This window comes from Sebastes fasciatus, chromosome 24, assembly GCF_043250625.1.
Source record: "Sebastes fasciatus isolate fSebFas1 chromosome 24, fSebFas1.pri, whole genome shotgun sequence".
Taxonomy (NCBI): domain Eukaryota; kingdom Metazoa; phylum Chordata; class Actinopteri; order Perciformes; family Sebastidae; genus Sebastes; species Sebastes fasciatus.
In genome coordinates this window covers 3,344,572-3,370,304 of record NC_133818.1, presented here as the reverse complement: position 1 = coordinate 3,370,304, position 25,733 = coordinate 3,344,572, and the positions used below count along the sequence as shown (strand labels likewise).

The window sequence follows — 25,733 nt, the reverse complement described above, 5'->3', positions numbered from 1 at the left end:
TGAACACATGCACCCCCTCCCCTCCTCCTCCTCCTCCTCCACCTCCTCCACCTTGCCCAGTGCCATCTTTGGGGGTGGATATAAATATCTGTGAAGGGACGATGCCTTGTGAGTGTTGCTGTAAAAGCTCGGAGCAACCTACAAGTCAGGTTGTTGATTTCATTCATCATGAACGGGAAATTAATTTAAACCTGTTGATGTGATCTTTAAGTTTTATCTGCATTTCTGTGCAGTTTTATATTCTTGATATTATTATTATTATTATTATTATTACCACCAGAGGGCAGTAAAGCCCTAATGATCATTTCTAGAAGGTTTTTTTCTTGCAAAATATTGAAGATTTCCAGCCTGTTTCCAGTAAGTAAGCATATAAAATAAGATTTCTTGAGGTCAAAGGTCACCTTCTTGCAACAGGAAGCAGATATATCTTCCTTAAATTTGTAAAGAATCACACAGGGATTAGAGTGATGGCAACAAATATCAACAGAGGACCGAGCTTGTTGCTCCTGCTGTGGTCCTAACAAACCGTCCAGCTCCGTCCTAATCAGTCGTAAGAAGTCAGCCGGCTCTTTAGTGTTCGGCCGTGCAGAGGCAGGAGTCAGGGAGAGGCAGGCAGAGAGGAATCCTAATTGGTCTGGAGCTAATGCGGCCTCATTAATCTTTTAATCCTCATTTCCTCTCCGCCTTTGTGGCCCCGTACCCGCTGGCCGTGAACTTGTCTGGCCCCTGTAGCAAAGTCAAATGCTTCTCTGGCGCTGCCCGCTCCCAAAAAACATCAGCTAAATAAACGCTTCTCATAAACAAATTCTAAACATCATAATGTTATTAAAACATCTTGAACATTGTGTGATTGTCTCATCTTATATTGACCTTCAGGTAACTCATCCTCTGGTGGCCATGTTGGAGGTCTTCAGCTCCATGAACAGCTGTTAACAAGGGATTATGGGTACAAGGAGACAGATGCAGTACATCCAACCATGATACAAAAGGTGAGGTCTGACACTTTTAGGAACCCAACATTGAACAGGTGTTATTGTTATTTTAGTATGATGGGATCATATAATAATAACTTTATTTAAATAATACAAAATAACAAGAAACACATCCAACAAAGTTTATAAAAGTGAGTTTGTAGTAGCGATTTAAGAGAAATGAGTGAGGTTGCAAGACAAAATTCAACAGGAAGCTTTTCCAGAGTTTTGGTGCTGTGACAGCTAAAGCACACTTAGATTTAATCTATAGATCGGGGGACTGTTTGTAGAGCTTTAGAAGATAGGGGCATAAAAGTTCACAGATGTTTGCTGGGGATAGAACATGTTACGCTTTAAAAATAATCAATCCTGAAGTTAACTGTGAGCCAGTGCAGGGAGGCTAAAATGGGGGTGATATTATCTCTTTTGTTTGATCGAGTTAACAGCCTGGCTGCAGCATTTTGTATACGTTGAAGGCGTGAACGTGTTTTATTGTTTGGGCAGGTGAAGATTGAATTACAATAGTCAATTATTGATAAAATAAACGCATGAATAACTGATAGAATGATAGAAATCATCAAATTTTTTTAAATAAAACAGGACTGAACTACCTATTGATATGTTTATCAAAAGTGAAGTTGGAATCGATAATAACTTATGTGGTTATGTTAAAAATGATTGCATAAAATTTGATTCAACAAACAAGCTTCTTCTAATCTAATCTGACACAAACTCAAACTGGAACTTGTCCTCTGACTTCTTCCAAGTCCGGGTCGCCTTCATTTGAGCAAATCAGATCCAAAAATGTAAAAAAAAAGAAATAAACACCTTTACAGGACCTTTATTTGTTTTCTTACAAAACAACCAATAAACAATGCTTGAATAAGAAATAACAATGATTATACAGGGATTAAGATATATACAACAAGAAGTATGTGACAATATAAAACAACCAAATAAATAAATACTCATACAGAGGTTTGGGTTTGTAGTGTAGAACCCGAACATGATTTACAATAAAATCTGTAGCTTTTAAATGATCAGTCTGACCATTGAATGAAATAGCTGCTTGTAATCATGAAGTGTTTCATGTAAGATGAAATAAGAAATCTGCCATTTAAAGAGAATATGGTGTTACAGATACTGAATGATGAAATGGTCTCATTAGCCTAGCTTATCACAAAGACTGGAAGCGAGGGGAAACCATTAGCCGAGATCTATGAGCTCCAAAACTGCTTAATTGACATGTTGTATGTGTCAGTATTGGAGTTTGGAAGTGTTTCTGGATAAATAACCACTTCATCATCACAATGATCCAGTTTTCATACATGCACTCAAGAAACCAGGTTACTCAGAGAGATCAGGTTACACAGGTAACATCCTCATATCATTTAATCCTACCTGTCAACACCTGCTACAGCTGCAGATGCTTAGCAGAGAACACATAAATGGTAGTTTATCAAGAAATAACCACTTCTAAAAGTCTTTTTTTCACGTGTTTTTGCTGCTATCAAGTTGTATAAACCTAAATTCCCCACCTGCTTCCAGTTTTTTTCTAAGTGCTCAGAGATGAAACCTTACTCAGCTTTGTTTCCCAGTGAAGAGACACTTTGGGTTTCCATTTGACGACGCTCCGTTTCACCTGAAGGTTTTATCGCGGCTGATTGAACTCCAACTGTCTGGTGTCTGTTGGTTGTAAGTTGGTCTCAACCTCGGGCAATAGGGAGCTGAAAAAAACAAAAAGGTTTTCTAATGGCTGACACTGAAAAGCAACAAGAAAACATGTCAAAGTAGCAGCTTATGAATTTGTCAGATTCTCAGATATGCCTTCTTTAACTTTCATGACAAATAGGAAGCCTAAATATTACGGAAAGATTTGCATACATCATTTTTGTTTCCAGCTGAAAAACACAAGGCCTGTGCCTGCATGGTGCAAAAGGAGGTTAAACAGCTGGAGATCTTGAGGCTGAATTTTGGCAAGGTAAAAAGATAAAATGTTCACAATCAAAACACCGCAGCGCTACATTTTGCTTTGATCACTGCAGCATTCACATCCATATTTTTTTGTTCACTGCGCTTCCATAATACATCATCATGTGTCACTGGTCAATTCATGAGATTGGATTCATTTTCACGTGTTTCCAGTTTTCTCATACATGCGTGAGTCTCAGACCAGCTGCAGAGAACATAACTGAGACGTTTGTGCATTCCTTCCTAAAGCTGCTCAGCAAGGCACCTAAAATGCAATTATGGCACTTGTTTCAGACCTTTATCTCATTTCGAAGGAGTGAAAACCTGACTAGAAGACTTTTAAATAGCCAAGAAAAAGGAACATTTCCAGGCCACATTTATTTTCTTTAAGTTTAAGTGATTGAAAGTCATTATAAAGTCAAACGCTGAGCCCCCTTTAACTAAAAATCAACGCTTCATGTTCAGTCCTTCTTACCACTCTGGAGCAAAGAGAACCAGAATATCCACTCCGGCAGGCGCAGACGTTGGGTCGGACACATCGACTGCCGTAAAGACATTTCTGTTCACAGTGAGCTGAGGAGTAACACACACACAAACGATACGTCAGAGGGTACAGTAACTCCTGGACTATGCAATCATATGAATCAGCCAAGTTTTCTGTGGCATATTTTGACTGGCAGCCGAGTGATATTAAGAGTAGATGAAATGCATTTTCTGTGGATGAGTTTGTGTGTATTTTGTTGGGATACTCACGGATCTGACAGAGCATGCCTTGCCAGCCCGGGACGCAGTGGCAGGTGTTGGCTCCTACACACTCCCCTCCGTTCAGACACTTCTGCAGACAGCTGGCTGAGAGACGACACAACACTTACACATTAGAGCTGCAAGGACTGGAGACATGACTGCTCTGAGACTTTAAGAATGAAAACGGCCGCCATTTACTTCAATTCATTAAGACTTCACCGTTTTTGGATTCTCCATTCACCGCGGAGGCATGAGAGAAAAACAAAGTTTTTTTTAAGAATTCAAGGTAACACGGGGCGAGTAATTGATTGAGTAATTAATACTTCAGTTCCTCTGTTTTTCAGTCATTTTAGTTTTCTTTCATTATTTTTAATTATGTTGGAGAGGTCAAGAAAGTAACAACAACAATGAAGGAAATGGAGGCAAAAAAAAAAAGGAAACCAAATGTTGCAGTAAAGATCAAACCAGGTGTGGAGACTTTACAGATGCCTAATGACAGACGACAGGCCATCCAGATGAGTGACAGGTGTTTAAGGTGTTCACTGATGAAGGAGGAGGGCGGGGCTGATTACACACTGCTTCAACAGATAATGCTTAGCTGTGGTTAATCCCCTCTTCCTTGATGTTTGGATGTCTTTTAGGTAGCCGTCGCTTCAGCAGCATCTCCCTGAGAAGTCTGAAGGTCAGCCCCATAAAACCCTGCAGACATTAGAGCTGATGCTTTCCATATGGGAAGCATCTGTTCACAACTCGGCTGGACAGTGTCACCGTTCTTGCTCCAGTTTGGTGAGTTTTACATTAAGATGACGCACTCTTAAGCCATTTATCAAGCACATATTCTCTAATTTCAGCTTCTCAAATGTGAAGATTTCAGTGTTTCTCTGTTTTGTATCATTGTAAATTGAATATCTTTGGATTTGGTCGGACAAAGCAACTATGTTTGAAGACATCTTATGATGGGCATGTTTCACTATTTCTTTATATTTTATGGACTAAACAATAATCTTATGAGTTTTACATCTTATGAGTTTTCTGTTTTTGCTTTGTTGGCTGGATAGTTTCTGGACAGATTGACCTCGTGCTTAACAAACAAGTTTTGGTGTCGATTTGTGATGACATTGAGAGGGAAAGACAGGTAGGTGTTCACACTGATGCATCATGGGATCCAACAGGTTGGCCCGGAGGAGGATGATGTTTTAAATGTAAAGAATCTGTACGGATCTGATTCCTGTACCACGGCACTTACGTTTATCACATCTCTTTCCTCGCCAACCTGACGGACAATCGCAAACATCTGGGCCGACACACCTGCCGCCGTTCATACACATGGGCTCACACACACCTGCAGAGAGAGCGAGAGAGAGAGAGAGAGAGAGAGGAATGATTTAAAGGTGAAGTTAGAAGCAACATTACAGGACTAAGTGACCAGATTTTATTTGATCTTATGTAGAAAATTCAGCTCATTAAATAAAAAAGAGGAAGAGAATGAGATGGCAGAAGAAGAGAGCGAAGGATGAGAAAGAAGATGATGGCAAAGTATGAATATGATGAAGAGGATACTGCTTGAGGAAGATGTTAGGAAAGCAGGACGAAGAGGAGGAAGAGAGGGACGAAAAGCAGAATCAAGTGGAGAATGTTGACAAATGGAGGAAGGATGATGGAAATAAATTGGACAAAGAAATGATGATGAGGAGGGAGGAGGACGAAAGACTGACTTTTCTCGCATCGCCTCCCGGTGTATCCCTGCAGACAGGAGCACACGTTGTTTCTAATACACAGACCGCCGTTCTTACAGGGAGGACTGCAGACAGCTGGACGAGGAAGAAAGAAAATAAAAATCAACCATGGGAACTTACTCTGTCTGAAATTCAAATGATGCCTTTTTAAACCTGATTTAAGAATAACCCAATGAATGCTTGAACTACTGAAACACTTATTGATGGCTGAAGTTGTAAATGTACCATTCTGACACTGTGCTCCGTAGAAACCCCGAGGACACTCGCAAACATTCGGCCGACCACACAAACCTCCGTTGAGACACACGGGAGAGCAGAGAGCTGGAGAGAGAGACGAGAGCATCAGCACTGAGAGGTCAGTACACACACACACACACACACTAAAACACTCTTAAACACACTCACCGGTCTCACAGGACGGTCCGGTCCAGCCTGTCAGACACATGCACTCGTCTGGAGACGCACACCGGCCTCCGTTGTGACAGTGACGGCTACACACCACTACGATCAACAACAAGAAAACATCACAACCATGACAGTAGGAGTAAGAGAAGTGAATATGGAAAAAACAGGAGTAACGGTGAACTCACTGGTCTCACAACGAGGTCCAACAAACCCATAAGGACACGAACAAGTCTGCAGTCCCACACAGGTGCCTTCGTTTTCACACGGTAACCTGCACAGAGCTGCAGAGACGCATTTCAATTAGTCATATCATTTCTAACAGTTCATTCATTATGTGATGGTTTATAATCTTTACTTTTCTACCACGACAAATTTAAGAAAATTAATTCATTTGTAATATTATGGGAAGATGCATAGACTACCGCTTTTGTCCACAGGGACCGCCCAAATCAACACATGATTAAAGTTCCTTGTAGTAGCTTTAACTGGGAAAAGGAGGCAAGCTTTACCTTCTTGACAGGTTTCTCCATGAAACCCTCTGAGACAGTGACACACACCCGGAGCAACGCAAACACCCCCGTTCACACAATCCGGCTCACAGATGGCTGAGAAAATATGGATGAATATAAAATAACAACAATATACAAACAAATAAATACATAGAGAGAAATAATAGCTAAAATAATTTATACAAGCCGTTTATTTGTTTACCTGTCTGGCAGTCGAATCCAGTGTAGCCTGGTTTGCAGCGGCACGTGTTGGGCGCAGCACACTCCATGTTCCTGCCACACGTATGCCTGCAAACAGCTTGAAAAACAGACAGAGATGTTAAAGCTGAAGGTGATAAATGTTTTTCATAATTCTTCCTATCATTAAACGAGTTGAAGAGCCGTACCTCGACAGGCTCGTCCATCTCCTGTGTATCCTACAGGACACCTCCCGCAGCGGAAACCCTCATCCATGGCTGGTTCACACGGGACACCAGGAAAACATGGCCGGTCAGCGCAAGTCCTCACATGTTTGTCCACCGTCATACCAATCCTAACTCCTGGCTGGATGGCGGTAGCTCTTTGTAGTGAGGGGCTGTACACCGTCTTTCCCGGCGTTGTGAAGGTCAATGCCGGGCCCATCTGCGGCATCTCTGGACCTTCAGATCCAGGCTCAGCCTCATCACCATCTGCAGAGAACTCTGACTCAGACAGCGAGTACGACGGAGCGGTGAGGGCTGCTGTAAGAGGGAAGGCGGGTCTTGGAGGGGTCCAGGGTTTGGTCTGGGTGGATGCCAGGTGGTTGAGCTGGGGCTGGGTTGTCTGTTTGGACTGCGTCACTTTGCCAGGTGTGGCACCAGTCAATGCCCTTTCAGACTGCTGGGAGATAAACATAGAATGAAGGTGATTGTCACCTATACATCAAGATGAGGCACAAAAATGGTCAACTCACCTTGGAGACCGTCACATGGGGAACCATAAAATCCCTGGAGATAGTCGTGCTAGATCTGGTGTACGTCCTGGCGTCCGATCTGAGGTTGGCACTGTGGCGGGGGATGTGAGTATTTGCAGTGACATGGAGGGCGCTGTTTGATGTTCTGGGAATATCTCTCAAAGCAACAGTGACCGCCTCTCTCCTCCCTGTCCCGCCTCCCCTCCCTGAAGCAGGAACCTGGTGTGGTGCATTATCTCGGTTAGCTCTAGTCACAGACCAGGACAGGTGTTTGATGCCGTGCCTGCTGGGCAGGTTGGGAAGGTGGAGCTGTGAGACTTTGCTGCTGCTTCCGTGCTGGGATCGGCTGGTTTTGCCTAGCGTCTGCTGCTGAGGGAGGTGATTGGATGCTGAGGAAAGACAGGAGGTGACATCAGTGCCTCAGGCAAATTAACCCCTCCGCCCAAACAGTTATTGTCCAATCATAGCTTAGAAACCGTAACTAGCCTGTCACAATTTCTCCACATGCTCCACACAAATTGATGGTGGCAAATCTGTAAACTGCATTTGTGCTGCACGAGAATAGAAAAATAATAATAAAGTAAAGTCAAGCGGGAGAGAAGGGAAATCTGTTTAAATAATGGCATCTTGGACAATCAATCCTTGCACAAATAAAATGTTAAGAGAACAATTTTTCTGCAGAACAGCATTGCAAAATGATTTAAGGGATTCATGTCTTGTTTGAGGCTGACTGACTCATGTGCATTAACACTTTGTTCCGCCTTGTGACTTTCCAGACCAACACCATCCACAGTAAAGGGACTTCAGTTGGAATGAAAGTGCCTCTTCTCAGTAGTTAAGACCCCCCTGCTCCACTTGTGACAATATAATGTTCAGCAATCTTCTGTTGAAACTTTGCGGTCGAGCATCCAGGTTCCAAACACTAAAATTGATTTATCTGCTGCAATAACTGTCATCCTTTCAACCAAGAAAAACAACATCAGGGAAACCCGAACATAATAACAACAAAATAAAGTAGCCCACAATGTTTGGAGAGTTTCCACATTCCTGACAAATGTTTTCATCTGGATCTGCTTTATTTAGTCATGTATGTTGATATTCATGCATGCATTCTTTTATTTGTATTCTAATTTTCTTTTATGTGAATGGAGATGTCACAACTAGGTGTCAGAGCTGCAGGTCCATTGGTTACAAAACTGCAAAATCAAATGTTCAGAAAGAAATCCCTTACCTGCCTTGGCGTTCTTCATGCAGACGCGTCCGTTGCCGTACAGGCCGGGCGGGCAACGGCCGCAGACATAGCCCACGTGTGGCGGCCTGCGGTTGATACATTGGACCCCAGGGAAGCAGGGCCTGCTGGCACACGTAGCCGACACATTCACAGCCGGAGACTGACCAGATCCTGAGACACAAACTGTGGTCAGTAGGGCCTTCCAAGCGTCCATTAATAAGTTGTTAAATGTTGTTAAATGGGCTCAGCAGAGTCCACTACAAGTTGATAGACATTGTTGGAAACGTTGGGCTTACCTGAAGCTAGTCTGCCACTTCCCGCAGGTTGGACTACAGTGGATGTCTTGGCAATAGTGTTGCTGATTTTGGGCTGATCAGGCTTGACTTGGTCCAGTGTAACTCCTGAGATGTTACTGAAAGTGTCTGTGTTAGTTGTGGATGTGTTAAGTTTAATTCTACTCAAAGCATTAGTCTTTGTTTGGGACATGATTGGTGTAACTGCTGTGACGCTCTTGTTAGTTTCTGCCTTAGTGAGCGCCGGGTTCAGGCTCTTTCCTGGAATCCATCTCAAAGCAGCGGTCTTAGTTTGTGATCGGTTTGGGTCAATCCTTGGAATTGTCTTCCCCGCCTCAGCCCTTGACTGCGGGGAGCTACCACTTGAGGTCTTCCGGAAAGTGTCTGTCTTTATTTTGGGTGGTTGCAGCAGAACATCTGGTATCTTGTAGACCGTCGGAAGAGGAGCAGATGTGGGAGAGATGGGGACTGCTGTATGAAGAAAAACAAAGATTATATTTTGGATTGCCATATGACGCCTTTATCTGATGCTCTGGAACTACTTCCTATTCAGTCTCTAGATCACCCACATTGCAATGAACCAGTAGCAAAGAGGTGAAGGATTGAAGAATATACTGTAGCCTGGGTGGTTGTTTTTAATAAGACAGACGCTCAGCAAGAGACGAGACTTTGGATCGAGTTTGTGCAAAGATCTCAATGAGGCATGAGAACCACTCACAGCCTATCAACACATTTACAAGCCACGAGCGTAGCAGGAAACACTGGCAGCAAGTCAAACAAACCTGACTCTGATTTACCCTGCGTTGTCTCAGCCAACGTCTCTTGCTTAACAGAGGCAGATTACATCATCACAAAGCTTCTGAGTCTTGACTTTTTCGTAAATTGATTAGTTTGATGTTGTTTAAAACAGAGCTTCTGATCTTTAAGAAACTACTTCAGCAGTATTTGTACTTTAGACATGTGAACCTAGTCTTGACTCGTGTGCTTTTGACTGCAGCTCTGATGTCAACAGCAGACGAAAGAAAAAAAGAAAAAGAGTCAAAGAAAAAACCTTCACCACAGTCGGCTTTGCATCCATGACATTTATGATTTAGGAACTTCCCGGTGCAGTTCCTAACGGCCCCTTGACACATGCATCTTTTGCACTGAACTGAACAAGGAGGTCAAATAAGTCAAACCAAAGTCCCTTTGCTGGAGACGTTCAGAGGACTGAAGCAGTAAAACAAAGAGGATGAGGAAATCCAAGGAGTCTACTTTTACAAAGTTCCATAAAAATGACACACAATACGTTGCTGACAGTAATTCATGCTGCGTGCTTTGCCGTGAGCCAAGTTTTCCATCAGGGACGATAATGTCTTGAAACATACACCTCGGTTTGCTTAGATGCCAGGTTTGGAGGTTCTTTGATTACTCAAAGGACAACAATGCAATTGCAAGAACTCAACACAAACACTTGAGATGATTTGCAACTGCTAATCAGCCCAGGTTTGTTTTAAAGCCATGTATTATGAACTTTAAATACACAAGTTCTGCATTTATCTGGCTAGCACCTTGTTGAACTTTTGCACATCATAACATCTATGTCAACCTGTCACCACAGCTAGAAACGAACCTGGCTGCCTCAAATAAGCATGGTGATGTGTTCACTGGTAGCATGAATGTAAAACAACTTTGCGTTCACATGCCCTCAGAATGGAAAGAGAGACTGATTAGCCTTGAAAAGTTTGCAGGAAGTAACAAAACAGCCGCTTTAACCAAAAAAAAAGTGTGTCTGCAACCAAGAGGAGTTCCCCACTAACCACTAACTAACAAATACAAACAAAGCCACAAACAAGAAGCCACAAATGAGTCTTTAAGTTATGCAGCCTTGCAGCATTCATTCCTGCTTTACTACAGACTCCTAGCTGCTGGGAGGTGTTCACTGTGAAGCAGCTGCAGGACCTTTATTAATATCAGATGTATAAAAATGTAGTATTAGCATCTATTAGTGATGTGTTTACTGTGTACTCTGTGCATGTACACAAACAAGATTGAGCAATTTAAGCTTAGCTGGAAGCAGTTCTCCCACAGCGGCAGTGTTTTCAAAGCATTAACTCCAGGTAGCAGTCGCTGCAACTCAAAGTGAGCACATGGAGGGAGGCAGAGGTATCAGCGGCCATCAGCCATCTGGTTTCCATTCAACGCCAGTACTGTGTTCTTCAGAGACGTTCAGGGCAGTTAGCTGATGCTCTTATCCAACTTGATAGTACAACAGCCGCAGAGAAATCTTTGCATGCAAATAATTATATAGAAAATGTTTTATTATGTGAGCTCTTAGAACTCTACACGTCATTTCAACAGCAGTATCTGATGTTATGCCTCTTAATGTGATTCAGGTTCGGTGGTAGGAGCTTTCTCATCATGTATAACGGGTCTTGTTTGTGTGCACTGTAAGAAGTTCTGTGTGAATATTGTCTTAGTAGCTGATCAAAATTGAACAATTAAGCCACAAGCACGGTATCTTAAACACCTTAAACATATGCATAGTGTGCTCATGCTTACCTGTACATATTGTCCCGTTTCCCAGCATGCCTTTAGGGCATGGGCCGCAGCCATAGTAGCCAAAGCTGTTGAAGCACTGGACTCCGGGGAAACACGGCTTCCTTTCACACTCATTGATATCTTCCAGGCACGTCACACCTGCCAAAACCACACACAGGGAATTGTTTCTGCGATCATAAAGCATAACTGTGATCCTCTACACCTGCAAACGTTATGCCAGAAACGGCCAACAGATGTAAAGCTTTTAGTGAGCTTTAAAAATCAAGGGCTCTATTTTTGTGATAGATTTCATTATTCTTACCTCTCAGCCCCGGAGGACACTCACATCTGTACCCGCCGGCTGTGTTAATGCACTTGCCGGCTGTGCACGGGGCTGACAGACATTCGTCCACATCCTCGTCGCAGAGGTCGCCCTGCTGACCCTCGGGACACACACACAGGTACTTCCCACTGCCAGCAGGGAAATTGACATCCGTCACACATGTACCTCCGTTCTGACACCCACATGGCACCACGTCAATCTGTGTTATAGATGGAAAAGAGAGACACTGTTAAGACACAACCTGTTTTTACTGATATATTTAACAATCTTTAAACAGTACTGTGAGCATTAATGCCCATAAATCCTTCCTGCACCATTCCCTCTGATCTCTCCTTCTCCAACTCTACCTCCACGGTGAAGGTGCTCTGGGCATTGCACTCGTCCGACAGCGTGAAGCGAAAGGAGCGCCTCGATTGACGTCCCTCCTCCTCAGGAAGCGATGGGACCCTCCAGATGAGGAGGCCGGCGGGCGAGAGGACGGCCCCCCTCGACCCCTCCTCCAGCTGGAAGAGGAGTGCCGAGCCCTCGGGGTCTGATGCTGCGAACTGGAAGACAAAGTTCTCCCCGGCAAATGTCCGCAGGTGGCTTTGAAGCCGGTGGAAGGCCGGCGGCTCGTTGACTGAAGACAGAGGAGGACAAATTTGAGAAACAGTTATTCCTTTCTTATTGACCATTACATCAACTACAAGCCTTTGTGTTTCGGTGACAGAATCTACTTCCTGTCCTGAAATAAACTCTTTACAAGTGAGCTTGCCTTGGCAGAAACATTCCTCCAGCCAGGCTGTTCCTGGAAGAATCATTGTAAACACACATGTCCATGTCTGGAGGGGTTTCCAGCTTTTCTTTCCACATGGAGCTCTCAGATCATGTGGCATCCACTTACTGAGATCACTATTTCCCCGCAGATGTTTAATAGGAAGAAAGTGACAATAATCCCAGGAAACACCTGCTCAGCATGATGGTTATATGTTAAGAAACTGATTAATTAGATTATTGCTGTTACTGAATTCCTAACCTAACTGTCTAGCTATAACGCTCTGGAACAGTAAGTTGTGTAATTGTATTCTATTTTATTGTTATTTTATTAATTACTTATTATGTTGTATTTAAGTTGTAACATTTTATTCAATTTTATTGTTATTTTATTAATTACTTATTTTATGGTATTTAAGTTGTAACATTTTATTCTATTTTATTGTTATTTTATTAATTACTTATTTTATGGTATTTAAGTTGTAAAATTGTATTCTATTTTATCGTTATTTTATTAATTATTAAACTAATTAATTTTATTAATCTATTTTTTTTACTTCACATTGTTTTACTACTATTATAGCTTTTAAATCTATTTTATTACATTTCTTTCATTTTATTGTCTCGTGTGCATTGGTCTCAAATTGTCAAATTGCTGAATTGTTTTTGTTTTTGTCTGTTGTTTTCACGGTCCGCACTTGTTCCGTCTTATTTCCGGCTTGTCAGTCATCTGTGAAGTACTCTGAACTGCACTAACCTGTATGAAAGGTGCTATACAAATAAAGTTTGATTGATTGATTGATTGATTGATTGATTGAAATATGTCTGGCGCTTGTTTCAAGAATTTCATGCCTTATTTATACAACTGCACCGAGTAGAAGAGGAACATCTCACCACATTGGGCAGATTATTCTTGGAAACTCATTTAAAATTCAGGCCTGAAGGATGAATGTGAGACTAAACGACGTGTTAAGTTGGTCATTCATCGCAGTGCACAGCTATTACAGCCTCACTGTTACAACGGACCTGTGGTTTGTTGAGTGTAAGTAAGGATGATTGTCTGTGTGTGCAGCTGTGGTAATCAAGCATGTGATTTACCCCCTCTCCTCCGCTCCCCTCTGTCTCAGAGTGGTTAAGTGACAGGTCAGGGCATGCTGGGAAACTTAAACCTCCGTTGCTTTGATCTGCTAATGGGGACAAACAGGACCACAGTGGGACGGCTACCACAGTAACAGCCTACCACGACTGCCACTGCACTAATGCAGTAAGATAAATACTGTTATTCATCATTAGTGGGCTACAAGCTGAGGCAGAAACACGCTGGAGGAACACTATTCTCTAAAAAAAGATTTATCTTCATTGAAACTAAGGGGCCAAGCAGCTCCAGACTAAAAGGGGTGCAGGACACCCTTGTCCACATATTTATGGCCATATAGTGTGTACTTTTTATATAACAATGTCTATTTTTTGACTGATATGTACAAATGAAAAGTGTCCAGGCAGATTATCTGTGGGGATTTTGTTGATGTATTAAAAAAGATTTTTTGTAGGATGAGATTCACAATGAGTTGTTTGTACCTTGATTCACAGACCAGGTGAATTTGGAGGTGTCCGGGTCACAGAGGAGGCAAGGGCTGCTGGGACTGGAGACTCCCTCTGCGAAACACATCCCGTCGATGTTACACGTCTTCTCCTGGCAGCCAGAGACAGTAAAAAAAAGGTTTGTTTGTGTACTCATATTTACAACGTTGTTTTAAAACGCTGACATGTTGAGGCAGAATCCAGAAAGGTTTGTTTTTCTTGTGTGGTTTTATCTGGAGATGCCAGGTACATAACAGGAAATCAGCATATCATCTGCTCCATCTCTACTTAAGTTAATTCAATTTAGTTCAGCTTTGGCAAGCACATCTCTTGGTGTCTTGCTTGTAAGGTTACATGTTGTCCTGTCTCCAGTCCCATAAAAAGCTGTTCCAGTAACAGCAGGACCCCCTCTGTACATTTGTTGGGTTTTTAAAAAGCCAGCTGCTGCATGTTTGGAGGAAAATCACACCGTCTCTGGTTTAGTCATTCAACCAGCTACAAGTTGTTCAGAGCGTATAAATCGCTTCACCACACTTTTCCACTAAACATGCACTGAATCACATCTGTCTCCTAGTTCTGTTAACAAGTGACCTGTTGCAGTCATATGAATGATGACTTTCCTCCCTTAAAACGCAAGAAGTTGGTGAAAGCTTCACCTCTGTGGACATTTTTAAAAGAAACTTTAAGACATATTTTTTTGCCTGGCTTTAACTTAAGGTGCCCCATCATTTGTTGCCTTAGTTTTAAGTCTTAATCATTGTTTTGTTTTTTTATTCGGGCTGCAAATAACGATTATTTTCTTTATTAATCCATTAGTGGTTTGTATAAAATGGTGAAAAATGTCGATCAGTGTTTCCCAAAAGCCCAAGATGACGTCCTCAAATGTCTTGTTTTGTCCACAACTCAAAACATATTCAGTTTACTGTCATAGAGGAGTAAAGAAACCAGAAAATATTCGCATTTAAGAAGTTGCAATCAGAGAATTTAGACTTTTTTTTCTTAAAAAAAATACTCGATTATCAAAATAGTTGGCGATTAACTGATTAGTTTTCAACTATTAAATTGCAGCTCTAGTATTTATAAAAAAAAAAAATGTATCCCATTTTTATTCTAGTGACTTTTATTTATTTTAATAATTCAAATTTAAAATAATTAATATATATATATTAATTATATTAAATTTGTATTTCAGTCTTGCAAAAATTCCATTTATTGTTGTCTATTTTGTTTTGTTTTTTTGTCTGTGCTGTTTTAATCTCACACTGTGAAGCACTTTTGGCTGCATGATTGTATGTATAGTGTTATATAAATAAAGTTTAGTTGAGTTGAGAAAGGTCTGACTTACTAACCAACAGTTTGTTGGTTTCTTTTACACATTTTATACATTTTTATTAATGTATGAGGTCTTGTTGTGTCATTGAAAATGTATTATCTTTATCTCATTTCATTGCTGTCTCAGAATAATTGCAAAGCTCATTGCTGGCAGATTGAACTTCTTTTTGTGAGTTCTGTCTACTTAGATTTTAATAAATGCAGTTTTTGACAGTCATGAAAGGGTTTGTTTACTGTAACTGGTGGCATGGGTTTTCTGGGACTGGGCTTGAAAAAAACATTGAAATAGTCATTTTTTAGTAAATGTTTTGAGTCATCAGTGTGGAGGAGATGAACAACTGGGCATGGAGAAGAACACTTGTTTTTTGTATGCGAGTTACCTTTAACTTACAGAGTCCTGAGCGCGATGCCTCGCAGACCTGGCAGACGCCATCGTAGATTGTAAGCACCTTGGCCTGGCTGTACTGTGAGCCATCATTGGTGACCTGGGATAGGAGAGAGAGGAGCTGACGCTGGAAAAGAAAAGCTTCTGACAAAACAGCCAACAAACAACAAACGAGATCAGAGACATTACCTTAATCTCCCAGCGTGCGTATGGTTTGTCGTCCATCATGAAGTCTTCTGTATTGACGGCCGTGTTGCTCAGAGATGGGACAACGCAGTCTAAAGCCTTGGAGCTGAGGAAGGTGGCTTTTGTTCGCTGTTTTTCCCCTGGAACCCAAACTCCGTTCATGTACTGTGGAGGCAGAGCAACACCATCCAGAGGACATATTTAATGGCTCAGACACACCAACTACTCGACGTCAAAGAATTAGCGGCGATGAAGGCCGACTGTTGCCTATGTCTTGGCAAAAAAGTTGCACTCGAACACAGCGCAAGGACTACAGCTGAGGGCTAGTTAACACATACGTTCTGCGCCTGCGTGACAGGAAATAACTCTCCACACCAGGAGGCGCGGTAGTCTGTATTCGTCATTCAAAATGGGAAACCGGAAGACCGAGGACAACGCATATACAAGCCGTTGTTATGATACGTACATGAAACAAAGCAGCGTTTGCCGACCATTTTCAGACCACTCTCACTCTCACTAATTCCAGACAGCCATGTCACTGAAAATACCTGTGTACTGGAATGATCAGATGAGATGAACAATGAGAAGAGCCTTATGTGTTTTTCTTCTTGACTTTACTCGCTGGCTTGCTTTCCTCAAGTCTGTTTCTCTTCTCGTGCTCTGATTCGTTTAAGCTGTACAGCCAATCAGAGTGATTTCTCTCACCAACGAGCTCCACCGCCGATTCAACATGCTGAATCAGCTGAAAAGCCTCCGACATGGGCAGACTAGAGCCGACGATGTGGGACACGACGCAAAAACTAGGCCAACAGACGCTCACCGACGGCCTTAAACTGACCGATAGCTGACCATCGGCTTGGTGTGTCAAGGCTTTCAGCCCGACCTTTGACCTTGCCTTTCCTCACCTTCAGTCTGGTGGCATGGCAGCTGAGATCGGGAGAGTCGATGAAGCCGAGGCCGAAGACTCGAATGTTGCGGCAGTTGAAGGCTCGGATGTCACACAGTCCTCCATTCTCCAAATCTGTTATTTCTACTGGCTGGCCTATCAGAGGAGCACATTACAAACCAATCAAAAGAGAGAATATTAGTTATTTAACAGACTACTCTTCATCATCAGAAAAATGATTATATTTTGTAGTAAGGCAGTGTAGTTTGAGCATGTTAAGCACATAAAAATTGACCTGGTTAACCCATTAAGGATAGGTCAACAGTCTCTGGATACTCACTGATGGCCAGGCTGCAGTCGTAGAAGCTGTAGCTGGGATAGCACTGGCAGCCCCACTCCGTACACTCTCCATTTCCGTTGCAAAAGTTGGGGCAGCGCAGCGCCGTCACCACCTCCCTGGACGTTTCCGGTGGGCCCACCTCCAAGGTTCTTTGGGTCCGGTTTTCCAACAGCCTCCTCTCGCACTCGTTCTCCAGGTATGGCAGCAGTGCCTCCTCCCAGCCCAGGTCGTCTTTGAGCTGCAGGTCAAGAATGCAGAGATCCACGGCTTCTTCCAGGCGGCGTCCCAGCAGCCCCCGGCACACCGCACCAACAGTGGAGTTGGCCAAAGCTATCTGGCACACCTCCAGAGCTTTGGCCGAGGTCAGGCCACTCGGCGTGGGCCACTGAGGTTGCACCTCCGGCCGAGCTTCCGCCAAGTGATCCTCAGGGAAGAAGTAGGCAAGGTTCTCCAGGTCAGCCTGGCTGAGGCTCTGAGCAGCAAAGACAGGCTGGAATTCAAATGACGCCTGTCTCCTCGTCCTGCCAATGGAAAGCAAAAGATCCTCCCTGAACTCATCGTCCAGTTCAACATCACCGTCACTGTTCTGATTGTGAAACTGAAGGTGCCTCCTTTCCAGAGGATGACCATTAAAGACAGACAAATCCAGGATGCTTTCCTCTCTCTCTGGACTCTTGATGTATTCCACTGTTGTGTCCATAGAGGGGAACACAGATGTGTAATCCACATTATCGTATGCTATGCAGTCGGAGTGAGCGGACGGATTGTATAAGTTCCTCATCCCTGTGCCAGCGTCATGAGAAGTGCTGTATCCTTTCTGGCACTGACAGAAAGGCCTCCTGAACTCCTGCGTCGTCCCAGGAGGCGTCCTGTCAAATAAACTTTCACCAGGAGCTATCCTAGCACACACGCAGAAGAAAGGACAGGAACAAATAGCTCTGTGAAGAATCCACCATTTCAGCCAAATCTAAAGCTAGAGTTTGAAGTAAAGCAAACATTCATTTTTATTTTTAATTGTCGCGGACTGACCTCCAGCTCTCTATGAAGCGATGCAGGTCATCAGGGCCATAGGAGCCGCCATCAGAGCCGTGGAAGTCGTTGTTTCCATTGTGGTCAAAGGTGCCACAGAGGCCTTGCGTGTTGCTGTAGTCAACGCTGGGCACCCGTACAGACAAGCTCATCCCCCAATCGCCAACATCGGCCCTAACAAAGGCCCCGGAGGGAAAGATCAACTACAAGAGGAGAGTCACATCCAGCAGCTCATTAACATAATCTCCTCATGCAGCAAAAGAGCTGCGCAAACTTGATCAAATTTATGTGATGGATGTAATCAAAGTCAACTGACGGTTCAAGCATGAAAAGATGTTTGATGATTTTTCCAAACAAATCTGCACCAGTGTCAAAATGTTCGGATACCTACGGTGACCTTCTTCCCCTGGTGGGACTCCAGCACCCTGACTCGACTGCCCTCCCTGTCGCCGAGGTTCTTCAGGGTAAGCTGCGGCCTGGTTTCCTGTGGCTGGCCATTGCACATGTCAAAGATGGCAACGTCGTTCCCCTCTCGCGCCGCAACGCCACAGTTGCAGGCGACCGCGTAATGTCGGCTGCCGCAGTCCCACTGGCGAGAGTGGACCTCAAACTCCCTGACAAGGCTCCGGTAAAGGACAAAGGTGCCCGTCTGCTGGTTTTCATAACGCCTGCACAGAAAACAGAAGGACATACAGATGTTTTAGTGAAACTCAAATTACTTGACGCCTGCTGATAACCAATAAAGAGGTACATTACCTGCCGTCCAGAGTAATGACATGTGGGTCAGTCAGAGAGTAGCAGATGGAAGTAGGAACGTCCTGGACCGTCACCTGGGTGCAGAGGAGAACATACATTAGGGGGCTCCACCATGTGACCCTTTGACCTCGAGCTTTGAAGTTTTCACCAGACTCCTCTGCTCCAGGCCCTTTAGAGACACAATGTCTGGAGGGCTGACATCATGTCTTACAGAATGTAATAGCTTGTGTTGACGCAGCTAATGACTACGTAGAGCAGCGCTCTAGTCATCAGGCACATTTTTGGCCCTTAACTCCCACCGTCCCCTCCAGTTTTATAAAGCACTGTATAACTGTGTGTATATGTAAACAGTATGACAGAGAGACCTGTAATTAGAGCCGTCTTTCTAATTAAAGTTTGATAATTATATTACTTTATTCTTCATTTGGTTGCCCTCTTAAAAAAATTCCCCCCAGGACTCCTGGAATCCCCAAGGGCCACTGGAACCTCCTCAAAGACCCCTTGGTCTCAAGGAGTCCAAGAACGGCAGTAAGGACAACGGCCTTGGCAGTTTGCATACCACAGGACCCCTAAGACCCACTGAAGAGCTTTCGCTACAGTTTGCATGTCTCCAAATCAACTTTTCGTGAATCCCTAGAACCTCTGCGTTGACTATGTTGTTAACCTTTCACCCTAAACATGCTCTAAATCAGTGGTTCCCAACATTTTTCCTTAAAAGGACCCCTTTTCTATCATTAATTAAACCCCTGACTAAGTGACATATATATATATTTTTTTTAAGTTGTCTTACACCCCTTAAAATCAAGAAGGCCTCGTGATCCCCGTGAAGCTGTGAAACAGTGATCTAGATGATAATTAAATAATCTATCACTCCATGCACACATTTGGTTTTCACACTCATGAGAAAACATTATGTTTGTTTATCTTTGAACATCCAAGGAGTTTCATTTCAACTCACTTTCAGGGACGTTGGGACGTAGTTTCTCCAGAGTCGTGGTGCGTTGGGTCCCGGCAAAACTCCGACCAGACTTGGCCGATTCCCATCTCGTGTGAAATCGGTGACAGCGGTGACAAAAAAGCTTGCCCCGCCGCAGCTGCCTCCACTGCAGGCGTTAGGCTGGAGCTCCACCTGGCAGGCGGACAGCGCCACATTTGGGGCCACGTGTCCGAGACCGTCTGTGGATGTCAACACAGCAGTGAGTTAGTGTTAACGGACAGCACGCAGCTGCCTGCACAACTGTTATAATGTCTTCCTGAGCTGGCTTTGATGTGATGATGTACGGGGCAAGTCAGAGCATAACAGAAGAAGAACCCAAGACAAACTCATGAAAAGAGTTTTCTACATTAAACAGCTTTCTGCGAGAACAATTCCTATCAAAATGTCCTAAATAAGAAGTTAAGGTTAAAAGTATGGTATGTTTGGTCAGCTGTGGTGGTTGCTGCAGGCTCATCCCGTTGCCAAAATTAGGATTTTCTGTCTCCACACAACAAGATGGTTAACTTGCTGCATACTCAAACACTATCTCCTGTTTCCCTGCAGGTCTGACCTGGGTCGCGGACGCTCAGAGCCAGAGGGACTCCACACTGGTGTCCGTGGTCGGGGCCGAAGCAGGGGATGGGCACTGTGCTGTGGACGGTCACCTCGTGATCTTTACTGTTCTCGGCTATGTGGAGTGAGTCTGGAGAGAACTGAAGAGAAAGAGGGAACAAAGAGGCTTTGGTGAGTTTGACTGGGCAGGTTTCAGCTCTACTAGGTTAGCTTTTCTCTACATTTGCTACTGTATGACTGCTGGCACCCGATTCAACAGTGATCAGGCCATTAAATAGGCGTTATCTGTCGCTATAAGCACCATACTGCTTCTTTAGGTTTAGTCAACAAAACCACTTTACCACAGTTAAGTTTAGGGAAAAACATTGTGTTTTACCTTAAAATAAAATAAGCCCCTATTGACCCACATCTATGGTGCTTATAGAGACTGATAACTGCTCTGTATGTTGGTGTAGATTGGAGTTAAAACATGACACAAGAATGTTTACCTTCAGTCCAGCGTAGAAACCCTCACTTTCTTTTGGAGGAGATCTGCTGTGGCTGGAGTTGACTCTGAAAGTCGACACACTGCAGGAGAACTGCAAGGAAAACATCACACATATGCAAAAGAAAACTTAAAGATAAAGGTATAATAGAGTTTAAATCTTTCTACCAGGGTTTGATTCATTAAAAAAACAAACCTACATAGATCAAGATTAAGATCAGATCAAGATCTGGTTGTGTTTTTAAATTCAAAATTGATTTTCAAGCAAAAGTTCGTCAAGTCAAGTCAATTTTATTTTCATAGCCCAAAATCACAAATCCTTCACCTCCTCCGGCTTTAGGCGACGGACCTGCTTCATCTCTGCATGGCCCTTCGCAGGACATTTGCTCGGTGGTTTACATGATGTTTAAACGTTAACATTTAAATAAACTGGAAATGTATCAAAACATTTCCCCGTGTAGCTCTAAGAGCACTAACATTTAACTAACTCTCCTGACCTTTGACCCAACTCAGCTGCTACATCAACATGTGTTAAAGAAAGGCTGAGTGAGCGAGCCCAGCCCTCTGCAACACGTTCCAGACACAACTAATACAACCCCGGTGTCCAAATATGGACAACGAGCACAATGGTCCACAGCTGTACGAGGGCGAATAGTCCAAGTGACATCACCTCACTTTCAAATAGCATCACGGTGACAATCTAATAGCTTAATGTTTCCTGGCAAGAGGTGATTTCTCCAGGAAATGAGAGCAGTCAGCAGCCTCAAGAAGAAGTTTAATTATAACAATTATTACTCCCAATGCGGAAGTATTTCAGCTGTAAGAAATAAACCCCTGTGTGAGGAAACGTTCAGATTTGTTCTTCGTTTCCCTGCTCACCAGAATTAGTTTCATGAGCGATAATTTAGCGTGACAAGCACAAACGTCTTCACTTGTATGTTGATTTTCCTTGTCCAATCTAAACAGCGACAACCGCAGCTGAATGTAAGATGCATTTCCACTCCGAGCTCCTTGATCCTGCATTGAAAAAGTGACTTATGGTCTGGACGCACGAAGCCGACCTCAAAGAACTTGCAAAGACAAAGAACTGGCTGATCAAATACTTTGTATCACCTAGTTTCTTCTGGAAAGAGAATACAGCTGATGACCACCAACATGCACATACACTGAGGAGGAATAACCGCTATGAAGTCTGTATTCAAACACTGTGGAAACACAAATACAACAAACTAGCCTACTATTTCCATGCCACTATGAATCTGCTCTGCCTTTTCTTTCTCTTTCCTAAAACAAGGACAAGAATTGTAGGCTGCAGATGCTTGCAGAAGTGCACGCATCCCAAATTTCCCAAGTGCCAAGTACAAGTGCTGAGCTATCAAGAAACCAGTGTAAAGAAACAGTATTGTTGTATGTGTGCATCATGTAAAAATCCCCAGAATTCCCTGTGAAGATTTAAATGGAGAGGTTTAAATGTAAAGCATGTGAAGCGAGGCTTTCCCAACCTGCAACTGATTTAACTTCCCCGCCCTCTTCTTGCTTTCTCTTAACGGGATATGACACACGTTGCCTCTCTGCCTTTACTTTGTGAGGCTGAACCCGAGCAGAAAGAGGTCAGCATGATCCACGGCTTACGTTGCCCACTCGAGGGGTCAAACCCTCCACATGTGCTCCCCGAAACTTTCAGCACGGTCTGGGAGGAATTACCGTTTCTCCGAGCCTGAAGTGAACGCCATCCATCTCCACCAGAGAAAAGGGCTTCATTGTGGATTCCTGCCTGATCTCAGCCTTCATGCTGTGGCCGATGTGTCTGGCCCAGACCACCTGGAAGCCCAGCGGCTGGTTCCACGGCGGCGGGATGAAGGAGCACCTCAGGTGGACACTGTGGCCGATGAGCTCCGGGGTGATCGTCGGCCGGGACGGCAGGGACGGGACGGTGGCTGAAAACACAGACAGCAGTGATCTAAAAGTACCTCGATGATGAACAGTGTGTGGTTTGATTTATATTATCAGAATGTCTCACCTTTGCATCTGCCGTTGACTTCTACCTCACCTGGCGGGCAGAGTCTTGTTCCCAAATCTGGAGTAACTGAAACATGAGATTTATCAGATTTCTTCTCGTTATTATGGTGCAAAAATATTAGCCGATATAACGTTATCAGATTTTTAAAACTCTCAAATATCAATACATGCATTTGCCTCAAAAATCTGATGTCCTGATGTTCTACATGAAATGTTTACTATTAGCACAAAGCATCTGAAAACAGATTCTGTCGACCCATCCAGCATGTTCACCTTTAGCGCAGTATCCCATGCACCCCTGCGTGGGCTGCAGTCGGTAGAGCAGGAACTCGCCGCAGTTCCGCACCGTGATGGGGATGCGGAAGAGGCAGCAGTCCTTGGTGCTGCCGTGGAAGAACTGCCAGGTGGCGCAGGCAGAGAGCTGGCGGACCTCGCCGGGCCGCGGCAGGGAGGCGTCCTTCAGTGACAGCCACACCGGAGCCTGTGTACCACAGCGGTTCATCTGCAGGTGGGGGGGCGTCAACAGAAACAGTCATTACCTGCAGCGAGGGGGTTATTATACTCTCCACCTGAGCTGAAGGTGCTTATTAAACCAAACTGATGGCTGCTAGATGTTTGCGCAAGCAGAGGATGCTTTTTTATTTACCGATTTTGACAATCAAGTAGAGACACAGGAGGTAGATATGAACACAACATCTTTTATCTTTGGCGTCTTACCTCAACGCAGGTGGTCGGCATCTCTGCCGGCTTGTTGTTGATCATGAATCTGTACCAGCCCGGCGACAGCGAGTGGTCACAGATCAGGTCCTGGATGGCCGTGTTCTGGATCTCTGTGGAGTCAAAGTCGACGCTGCGATAGGGGTTACGCAGAGTCCGGTGACCTCCTGGGTGACACTCTGGAGCTGAGGTGTGACGAACAACAAGGATGGTGGAAATTACACACTCATTTAGCAGATGTGTGTAATATTTTTGGATGCAGGCCCTTGCTGAAAAAAAATGTTTTCCAACGTAAAATCTCCTCCCCTCACTTTGTCTTTTTTGAGCTCCAGATCTGTCAAGTTATTCAAGAGGAAATGAAAACGGAAGAATCTTAGGCCGCGATCAGGTTTACCCTGGAGTCACGTCTTTATCTTTGACTGAGTCCTGCTGGTTGTGGTCAGGAAGGGTCTAAGAGGACAGATGTGATCAAGATAGACAAAACAAAAGCAGCTCATGTCATCGTGGGAACCAGAGCACAAAAGCCTGACTGTCCTTGGCTTGACTGTGTGTGGACGTTTATTCTCGGCCTTGGGAATAGTAGTTTGACAAAACAATCTTAATTAAGGTCTCATTTTCTCTCACCTTCAAAAATGGAGCCCCTTTTTGAGAACAAAACCACCTCCTTTAATTAAGAGTTTCAGCTGCTCAAAATAAAAGTTAATTATTAAGTCTTTATAATAATAAAGTTATTTCTGGTTGGTGCAACCAACTTCAACACAACAAGGTCAAGCACAGTTGACTGACTGACTGGAACAAACTCAGTCTAAAGGCTTGGATAAAGGATTTAATTGAGCATATTTTAACAACCTACATTTTTTAGATCCTTTGGGAATATGTTTGTAAATTAATGATTTGTTCCAGAGGAACTTCATTATCAAAGGAAACGGTCAGACGGAAAAGGTGCCAAAGTCATGATCTGCTCTTTAAACTGTCAGTTGGTCATTGAGGAGATGAGCAGGAAGGATCATTTCACCCCCAGAGGTTATCTAAATTGCTAAGAATAACAGACATTCCTGTGAGCCTCTCGCCTCTCTAAACTCGCCCCGGGTAAGGACGATAAAGCCAATGGCGCATGACTGGCCTCTGAACACCGCCTGCAGCTGCAGGCTGAAACAACCGGGGGAATTGTTTGAGCAGAACATGTAGTTTTCCACACTATAGCACACTCTCAAAAGCTCTACATCTGTCAAGTGAAATGGGTCAAAGTCGTCAACAGAGGCTTTTCTTAACAAAAAGAACGGGCTGTTCTTTCAGCTTGTCTCCCCGTTTGAGTTTGATTGTGGCGGCTGAGTAAAGTCACATCATGGAAGACAAACAATCTGGGTATTTAGGATGTCTTGAGACCGTCAAAGCCTTGAATGGACAGGGCGAAGTTACTGCCGGTGATCCCAAGCCTAAACAAGGTCTTACAGGCTGAACGTCATGTTGACAGCCATTTGAAAGCAAATGCTCTTGTTTACATCGCCGCCTGTCTGCGTGTACGCCGCGTCTGGGAGCTCCTCTGACAAGATTTAAGGTCACAGGTTGTCCAAACAACCAGGTTTTCAGGCAGGAGGACAATCGGGGAGACTTGGGCTGGCGGCTAAACTGGTCCAATTGGCTGCTTAATAAGTTTACCGAGCCGGAGGGGGGGTGGTGAGCTAATGAAGCGGCCCCCGGAGGGAGAAAGATCCCGCTGGGAGGGAGGCCCTCAGCAGCCCAGATGTGCAGTGACTCTGCAGGGAATTCTCCAGTTTCTCAGGAAAGAAGATTAATTTGGGAGAGCGTGATGTTAACACAACTGAGGCTTCGGCTCTGTTTCCCAGAGGGCCTGTCACTCACCACGATAACGGACACTTCAGTCAGACCGCCACAGACAGGGTCATGGGTCAGGAGGAGATCTGCTTAAATGATTTAAGACTCATTATCACAGCAGTTTTGTGGTGGAAAACACACTTGACTGTCTGCATTTAAGATGCAGGATTTGGAAAATATGGATTCTTAAAGACCAGTAGTGATAGAAAAGGTTCTTGACAAGGTG

The 25,733-nt window shown here is 43.9% G+C and overlaps 2 protein-coding genes and 1 long non-coding RNA gene across 6 annotated transcripts in view; 2 read left to right on the top strand and 1 right to left on the bottom strand.

The window, feature by feature from the left end:
• Positions 1–1,796: 1,796 nt before the first annotated feature.
• LOC141763165 (von Willebrand factor D and EGF domain-containing protein) overlaps positions 1,797–25,733 on the bottom strand; it is a 26,297-nt gene continuing 2,360 nt past the window's right edge. The window contains exons 2-33 of one of the 2 annotated variants that reach the window (XM_074627581.1): positions 23,672–23,856; positions 23,228–23,456; positions 22,956–23,021; positions 22,640–22,872; positions 20,940–21,029; positions 20,450–20,591; positions 19,861–20,078; positions 18,903–18,976; positions 18,538–18,814; positions 18,147–18,349; positions 17,118–18,016; positions 16,797–16,933; positions 15,895–16,056; positions 15,701–15,805; positions 13,986–14,100; positions 12,002–12,273; positions 11,634–11,853; positions 11,333–11,470; positions 8,795–9,262; positions 8,499–8,669; positions 7,268–7,656; positions 6,723–7,194; positions 6,539–6,634; positions 6,337–6,432; positions 6,013–6,108; positions 5,828–5,923; positions 5,648–5,743; positions 5,402–5,497; positions 4,933–5,028; positions 3,696–3,791; positions 3,418–3,515; positions 1,797–2,698 (exon numbers count right to left, since the gene is read on the bottom strand). In XM_074627581.1, coding sequence (XP_074483682.1) covers positions 2,678–2,698; positions 3,418–3,515; positions 3,696–3,791; positions 4,933–5,028; positions 5,402–5,497; positions 5,648–5,743; positions 5,828–5,923; positions 6,013–6,108; positions 6,337–6,432; positions 6,539–6,634; positions 6,723–7,194; positions 7,268–7,656; positions 8,499–8,669; positions 8,795–9,262; positions 11,333–11,470; positions 11,634–11,853; positions 12,002–12,273; positions 13,986–14,100; positions 15,701–15,805; positions 15,895–16,056; positions 16,797–16,933; positions 17,118–18,016; positions 18,147–18,349; positions 18,538–18,814; positions 18,903–18,976; positions 19,861–20,078; positions 20,450–20,591; positions 20,940–21,029; positions 22,640–22,872; positions 22,956–23,021; positions 23,228–23,456; positions 23,672–23,856 — 6,152 coding nt within the window. In that variant the 3' untranslated portion in view covers positions 1,797–2,677. The remainder of the gene's footprint in view (positions 2,699–3,417; positions 3,516–3,695; positions 3,792–4,932; positions 5,029–5,401; positions 5,498–5,647; positions 5,744–5,827; positions 5,924–6,012; positions 6,109–6,336; positions 6,433–6,538; positions 6,635–6,722; positions 7,195–7,267; positions 7,657–8,498; positions 8,670–8,794; positions 9,263–11,332; positions 11,471–11,633; positions 11,854–12,001; positions 12,274–13,985; positions 14,101–15,700; positions 15,806–15,894; positions 16,057–16,796; positions 16,934–17,117; positions 18,017–18,146; positions 18,350–18,537; positions 18,815–18,902; positions 18,977–19,860; positions 20,079–20,449; positions 20,592–20,939; positions 21,030–22,639; positions 22,873–22,955; positions 23,022–23,227; positions 23,457–23,671; positions 23,857–25,733) is intronic. The other variant, XM_074627582.1, reaches the window with a different exon arrangement.
• On the top strand, positions 3,970–14,681 carry LOC141763170 (uncharacterized). Of its 2 annotated transcripts, XR_012593041.1 has the most exons (5): positions 3,970–4,472; positions 5,671–5,777; positions 11,641–11,772; positions 12,015–13,671; positions 13,998–14,681. It is a non-coding gene; the product is annotated as an uncharacterized LOC141763170 (long non-coding RNA). The 2 variants fall into 2 exon arrangements; XR_012593040.1 differs by lacking the exon at positions 11,641–11,772 and having other exon boundaries at positions 3,971–4,472.
• Positions 20,447–25,733, top strand: part of LOC141763166 (uncharacterized) — a 15,430-nt gene continuing 10,143 nt past the window's right edge. For both annotated transcript variants that reach the window (XM_074627583.1, XM_074627585.1), the window contains exon 1: positions 20,447–20,622. The gene's annotated coding sequence lies outside the window, so the exon portion shown is untranslated. The remainder of the gene's footprint in view (positions 20,623–25,733) is intronic.